Here is an 8,329-nt window from a genome sequence, read left to right on the forward strand (position 1 = left end):
ATATGAAACTAACCTTCAAATAGTGGTTAAGATGAACCTGAAATTTTATATAGTTAAGGAAAAAGGTTAGAATTTTAATTTTGATTTGAATATTCTCACACTATCATTCAACCCTATTATTGGTACAAGACGAAGAAGCTCAAATAATTTGAGCATAATGCCCCAACCTTGATCACCAAATTCATATGTATGAAAAAAACACTATTAGAAAATGTCTTTGCTTAGGGGTTTGATAGTGATGAATCAATAAATATATTGAACGATGATTTTTCTTAAGTCTTGAAATTATTTCATAACTCCTAGATAAATAAAATTCAAAGTAAACACACTATTTAATTTGAATAAAAAATTTCGTATTTTATTTATCTACTTATTATCTCCACAAGTGCTAAGAACGTTATCATCTCAAAGATTTTTGTATATACAAAATAGGCACTTCTATTTTTCTCTTAGCTGTAGTTTTTGTCCTACTTGATTTTTTTTCTGCAATATATTTATGTGATACTCTTTTATGCATAGTCTCTTGCAACAATAGTTTTTTTTATTTATTATTTCACTATTCTTGTATGCCCATATGAATATGAAAATATGGACAAATACTGTTTTCAATAGTTTTTTTATTTTACTATTCTTTTTTACATGAATACTTTTTCATCATCTAAAAACAATATTCTTGTATGACTATATATATGAATATGAAAAACTATTCTCTTTGGTGTCTTTTTCAATTAAGTATTTTTATAGCTATGATACCGGCTTGTGTAATATATAGATTGTGAAAATGAAATATCAGAATGAGGAAGTGACACACTATCATTATTGATGTAAAATATTATGTTTCTATTGGATTTGGATCCATCATTTCATATTGAACATAATTTAGTATTCATAGTGGGGAATTTTGAAAACTTTATTATGCCAACATTCCTTAATTAGCACCTTTGATGGACCTTAAAAACAATCAATTTACCCTAAAGTAATTGGAAATTATTAATAAAAAGCTATGGGGTTGGTTAGCTAGAATGAAAGACTCATACCCTCTTGGTCCTAATGAAAAGCTTCATGCCATTGTATATGACTTTTAAGTTCTAACTTATCCCCTCATTGCCTTATAAGGATTTCACAATTCCATACATTTTCATATTTAATTAATTCTGATTTGACTAGTTCACAAATTGAAATTGATCATTTACTTTTTTTTAATATAATATTTTTATTTTTCTGATACATATATAATAATTTTATTTAAATATAAAAAAAACAATATATTTTTAAAGGCACTTGATTTTTAAGATGCAACACATTAATGTGTTTATTAATTGTTAGCTTTTTGTATAGAAATATCATAACTTGGTTTTTTTGTGAATAATGAGGGATCATACATGGATCACCAAACAAAAACTAATATAGAATTGAAAACTTTGTAATCAAAATTAATATATACTCTAGTCTTCTTGTAATGTTGCATCTTAATTAAAAGGAGGAATGGAATGGTCATAGCAAGTACCTACCAAATACTTCTCTAAACTTATATTTTAACTTAATTAGCTCTTCCAAAGAAAACTTTTTAATATTAATATTGTCACAAGTCATTTATATATATATATATATATATATATATATATTTAACAATTAAGATAATTAAATATAAAACGATGAATAATACATACATTTTTTCCTCAATACAATTATTAGAGATATTTTAGGACTACAATATTTTATATTGTGATTAGGGGGGATTTTGTAAGAAAGGGAGCCAATAATATTCTTGATCTCTGCCTAATTTAATATATGATAGGAGACTTACATTTATGTGAATCTTAATTCACTAAGTTAAAGAATCTCTAAGTCTAACAATGTGAGTTAGGCAGTTATAATGCTTAATTATTTGATATTAATTACTTAAATACAAATTCCCATTATCGAGATGTGTTCCCCTCCTCAATTTTATTTTTCTATTGGACCATCACAATGAAGCATTTATTGCAATTAATTGCACGATGTCTCTATTAGCAGGAAAATAGTATTACTATAAATCTCATCAAATTCATTGAAAATCAGTGTTGGAATTTCGTGAAAGTAAACATTATTTTTCGTATTTTACTTCAAATTAGTACGTAGTAGTAAAAGGGATTTGTAGTATTCCCCTTTTGACTTTCTAGGTTATGTAGCTGTAATGTGTTGGTCTAGTAGTGTAGGTTTCAGCTAGATTCTTAGATAAAAAAATTCAAATGTTTAATTTCTAAAAATGATATTTATTGGAAGGGGAACCATTCAACCTGAAAATGGATTAATTCCTTACACAAAAATGACAATAGGACACCCTTCATACTACCAAAAAAATCACTTGACACTAATTTTGTTACTTGTGTAACAAACTCATTGAAATTAGGTACCTTAGAAAGTCATAAATGAAAATTGATATATGCTGGTATGTAAAATGAAAAATAATTTATTTCATATGTAAGAAAAATAATATATATCACAAAATAATAATTTATTTATTAATAATTGATTTATAAATAAAATATATATTGTATTATATCATTCTCATAAAATTTGTGTGACTCGATTGTGAAAAAAGAGAAGGTTCCACGGTGCATATATTAGGATAAATTCATCACTTGAAATCTTAAATAAAATGGTGGTAAGTGAATGAGACTTCTCCTGTATAAGTGGAAAAGACTTCTACCTATTTAGGGAACTATTTTGAGGATCTAAACTTATAATATTTTGATCATTAAATAATAATATTATCGTTGTTTTGAGGATCACCCTATACCAAAATCTTAAATATGCAAATTAGTTTTGTGTAAAATAGTATTATGTCATATTAAAAAACTAAAAATACATACATATGCTCTAAGAAAAAAATGTATACATTGTCACAGCATTACCCATTATTTATATTTAATTATTAATGACTCTTCAAAAAAATCAAAATAGATGTTGACTATGTATAAGTTTTATATATTGTTATTATATTATTTATCATTCATATTTAATTATCATTAACCCTTAAAAAATATAATTAAAATACATAGTAAATAATTTAGTGATTATATAAATCTTTATAGTGATAATATATAGATATTAACAATACAAATTATTAAATAATATAAGTAAGCAATAATAGTTGTACTGTCTTAGGCATGGAAATCTACACTGTCTGCATGAGACATGTGATGGGTCTCCTTCTCTTCAATCGTCACACTTTCCAATAAACACTTTCACTCTTACTCCATTCACTTCCCCCACTATTATAAGGAATTGTATCATCTCCAATACTGAAGAGTCCAATATTAAAATGTAAATCTCAGATTTATTTTATCATTTGTAATAAGTTTTTATCTAAAAATATTTTAAAATCTGAATCATTAATATTTTTTAAGTCCACGTGTCACAATCTTATGTGGTACCAGACGTTTAGTAACTGAGAAAATAAATTTTCTCTTATATACTATGATCCCATAAACTATTCTAAACCATTACTCACTACCATTATAACCAATCAAAATTTTATGTCCCCATGAACCAAGTCAATCATATTCCACCAAATTATTTTTTATTTTTTTATTTTTAAGTAGGTGATAAATTTTCATTAAATTATAATACAACAAGACATAAAAAAGTGAGACAACTTATCCTCATTCCATTATAACACCCACTATATTCACTTCCCTCTCTCTCAATTTGATATAAATTTAAGTGTAAGCTAAGGGCCAATAATCTCATCTCAATTATTATACACTTAGATCTTTGAAGGAAGTTAAGCCTACATTGGTTTCACAAATGACTCCACTCATGTACCTTGGTTTCAAAAAGGTACTCTTTCTCTATCTTTTATTCCTTTTTGTCTCTCTTTGTTTCAGTGCCTACTCAGAACCTCAACTTGAGAGCAAAAACTTGTCTAGTATTGGTACTATTAGGAGTAACATAATTAGAAGAAAAATGTTGGAGTTGGGTGATGACAAAGAAGAAGAGTTTGAACAACCCTTGAAAAAGAAATCCACCAAAAACAACACCAAGTTAATCAACCCAAACAATACCAACAAGCTTTCTTCCAAAAACCAAACCAAAGGCATCAAATCCAATAACAACCTTTCTTCCAAAAACCAAACCAAAACCATCAAATCCAATAATAACCTTTCCACCAAAAACCAAACCAAGCTAGCCAAGTTCACTTCTAAAACCACCCTCACCTACACTCATGAGGTTAAGATCAAGAAGCTTAATTCCACTACCATTAAGACCAACAAGCTCAATTCCACAACAAAGCTAAAACCTTTCACTAATTCCTCAAAATCTAGCATAAACCCATTTTCCACTTCTTCCAATTCCACCAAGTCCAAGTCATTAGATCTCTTGAAAACAACTAGTGGTAATAACAAAACGACAAAAGCCACCACCACCACCAAAGATAAGGACAAAGACAAGGACAAGAAGAACAAGTTAGATCTTCAAACTCAATCAACATCAAAGAAAAACAAAGAGAACAAGAAACAAGGACAACCTAGTTGGATGTTTGAACTAGATGAAGATAATTTGGATTTTTCAGAGTTGAAAGATCTACCAATCAAGTTTCAACAAACACTACTCCCTGACCTAGACAAAATCTCAAAAACCTCAAAAGCTTACATAACAAAAGCCAACGAGGAAATCACAAAAGGGTTCAAACCTTATGTTGGTAACAAATATGCACCCACTATAGCATCATTACTTTCATGTGCTTTTGCATTAATCCCTTTACTTTTTGTGTCACTCCTTTTCAGTAGAATCAAATCTTATTTCTCATTACAAAAGCTCTTAATCTTCATACAAGCCTATCTCTCTATCTATTTTTTTATTCTATCCCTCTCTTCATTAATCACTGGACTTGAACCTCTTAAATTTTTCTATGCTACTTCACAATCCACTTATCTATGTCTTCAAGTGCTTCAAACACTAGCTTATGTGTTTTACCTTATGTTACTATTAATGTATCTTGTATTGGTTTTCTCCACGGATTGTGAGCTTAGTTCAAGGTTCTTGGGCCTGGCCCAAACTTTTGTGGGCTTCTCTATTGGGCTGCATTACTATGTAAGGGTGTTTCATAGGGTTGTGTCAAGACAAGGTCCTAGGACAAATTGGAAGATGCATGGGATTTATGGCATGTGTTTTTTCCTCATTTGTATCTTTGCTAATGCTGAAAGAAGGAAGAAGAGTTATTTGGAAGAAGGTGGAGAAGAAGGAAAGAAGAATTAGCTAGATTAAGTAAAAGACATAACTCGATCATATCGTTCATGTAATGTTGTAAAGCCACAAGGCTTTTAGTTTTTGAGTCACTCAGCATTAATTCAGATTTATTCCATAAATAAGTTGATGAGTTGTTGCAAATAGGGGTGAGCATGGGCCGGGTTGGGATGGGTTTAAGTTTGTCTTTACCTGACCCTAAATATTGGTTGGGTCAATTTTTTGAACTCGGACCCGACCCTAAACCCGAAGCTAACCCGACCCAAAATAGCAACCGGGTCAACCTTTAAACCCGATCCTAGACCCAATTAAATATAATGCATACTCATTTTAGAGAAAGACTTCTCAATATTATTTATTATTATGAATATGTAGTTTAATATATAAAATGATATTTGTATATATGTATTATTAATCATGTATATATTATGGAAAAATTAAAGAATAAGTGATATTTTTTTCCAAAAGGCATCATCACTATATACACATTTGAGTAAAAATACATACAAATATGATGAGCGAGTGACCCTGGGACAAGACGGGTCGGGTCATGCTTGGTCCCTCCCCGACCCTAAATATTGATTGAGTCTATTTTTGGAACCCGAACTCGGCCCTAGACCCGATCAGTCTCGGTCCTATTCAGACCCGACCCTATTCGGACCCGATCATGATTGGCTCGTGCCTAGTGAGTGGGTAGGATCGAGTCCTACTCACCCCTAGTTGAAAATATAGTATAATGAATTATTTTGTCTCTTGGTTTGACTAAAATTAAAGGAGCATATTGTATAAGTTTTCACTTCTTATACTTATTTTATTTGTTTTATGCTTTAGAGTGTATCAATTTTTTAGTGTTTTGAGCATGACCCGACCCTACCCACTCACCCGGCATGACTCGATTATGGTCGAGTCCGAATAGGGTTAGGTTTGATCGGGTCTAGGGCCGAGTTCGGGTTCAAAAAATAGACCCGGTCAATATTTAGGATCGGGTAGGGACCAAACATGATTCGGCCCGTCCCATGGTCACTCGCTCATCATGTATGTATGTGTTTCTACTTAAATGTGAATAGAGTAATGATACCCTTTTGGTCGAAAGTATCATTTATTCTTTAATTTTTCTATAATATATGTATGATTAATAATATATACATATTTCATTCTATATATCAAACTACATATTCATAATAATAAATAATATTGAGAAATCTTTATCTAAAATGAGTATGCATTATATTTAATCGGATCTAGGGTCGAGTCGGGTTTAAAGGATGAGTTGACCGCTATTTAGGGTCGGGTTAGCTTCAGGTCTAGGACCGGGTTCAGGTTCAAAAAAATGATCCGACCAATATTTAGGACCGGGTAAGGACAAGTCTTAACCTGGCCCAACCCGACCCATGCTCATCCCTACTTAATAATAGTCTAATGAATTATTCTGTCTCTTGGCTTGACTAAAATTAAAGGAGCATAATGTATAAGTTTTTACTTCTTATAGTGTCTTTATTTGCTTTATGCTTTAGAGTGTATCAATTTTTCAATGTTTTAAATTTTACTAAAAAGGCTTAATTTTGTGTTATGATCCTCTCCATTACCCAACAGGGAATAGGAAAGTACATGCAAAAACAAAGTATAAAATAATGTCATGTGATACTTTAATTTTTAGATACATTATGATAACATTTTTTACCATTAAATATATAAACAAAATAAATAATTTGTCTCTTCATCGCGGGAGAAAGTTCTTTTCCCTCAATTGTGCTATATTGTGGTTAAGTCCTTCCAATGACATATGGTTATAGATGATTTTACGTATGGACATACATAAATAGTAGCAATTGATTACCCATTGTACACACGAGATATTTTATCCTACTAGCCCGTAATCATACGATATCCACTTGCTTTAAAATTTAAAATTTGTATGATGTTACTTTTTGAACATTTTGTAAGTCACATACTTATTAGTCGAATAAAAAGACAACGAAAACAACATTACTTACAAAAAAGCGGGCAATGTGCACTTCCAAATTAAACCAAATAAATTTAAAAATTCAAATTTAACAAGACACTAGAGTAATTTCCTATATTGCGGGCACCCGTGGGCATGATACAATTATATCTGAATTGACCTGTATATATTTCGACTAGTTAGAAGATCTCGTTTCTAAAACTCGTGAGTACATGTTTGTGACCCATGTTCGTAATTTTTCTGGAAGGTACCCATAGGTTTGGGTTCTTTTGCTATCCATATATGGTCACAATTGTGGTCACATCAACAATATTTTTCCGCAATAATGAAATATAATTTGGTATTTTGGGTTAATATTATATTGAGTTATTAATTAGTTTAAACTCACTTACCTTTTGTATTACAATCAATCATTGTAAATTGAATTTCCATGATTAAAACATGTGTAAAATAAATTAGTTAGGAGTTAGGTAGAATTAAATTTCTTTTATTTTCTATATAATAAATTGGTTAATTTCTTGTAATTCATCATTGTTGAAAGCCGGTTTCTCGGTGTTTTGTTGGGAGTTTTCTCCTCTCAACAAATCGTCCTGACAACAGTGTCAATTTGTTGAAAGGTTATTACTCTCATTTTCGTTATGTTCCTTTTGTAAGTAAGAGAACTCGGTTTTATTCTTTGTTCGCCATATCGGCTTTGTTGAAATAAATTCCAACGCCGGTATAATGGTTTCAAGAATATTCCAGTTACAACTCACTTTCTTAATAATCATGTGAATAAGTCATTCCTTCTTTGCTCCATCTCGGCTTTGTTAGAATAAATTCTAACGCCGGTATAATGGTATCGAAGCAATTACATATTACATAATTATTAAGTACCTTTGAATACCATCTCAGTTTTGTGGAATAAATTCCAACACCGGTTTAATGGTATTCTAATATATAAAAGTGATGAATAGTTAGTGACCTTTATTTATTTACTCCACTTCGGGTTCATTTTATTAACAAACCAAACTTCTTCCTTAAGGAAGGTTGGTATTAAAGAATAAATAAAATGCGGAATGTAAATAGCAATAAATAAAAGTTAGTAAGTTAGTTTCATCACTTTTGTATATTAAAAGTGTGTTTTCAACAAAT

General features: G+C 30.2%; 1 protein-coding gene across 1 annotated transcript; it reads left to right on the forward strand.

Moving 5' to 3' along the window:
• LOC109343659 (MATH and LRR domain-containing protein PFE0570w-like) lies at nucleotides 3,681–5,542 on the forward strand. Its single transcript, XM_019582070.1, has one exon. It carries the CDS (start codon nucleotides 3,793–3,795, stop codon nucleotides 5,242–5,244), a length of 1,452 nt encoding a protein of 483 aa, XP_019437615.1. The 5' UTR covers nucleotides 3,681–3,792; the 3' UTR covers nucleotides 5,245–5,542.

This window comes from Lupinus angustifolius, chromosome LG03 (genome assembly GCF_001865875.1).
Source record: "Lupinus angustifolius cultivar Tanjil chromosome LG03, LupAngTanjil_v1.0, whole genome shotgun sequence".
NCBI lineage: Eukaryota > Viridiplantae > Streptophyta > Magnoliopsida > Fabales > Fabaceae > Lupinus > Lupinus angustifolius.

Coding starts and splice junctions, on each gene's coding strand:
- LOC109343659 (XM_019582070.1), top strand. CDS start 3,793: ATGACTCCACTCATGTACCTTGGTTTCAAAAAGGTACTCTTTCTCTAT.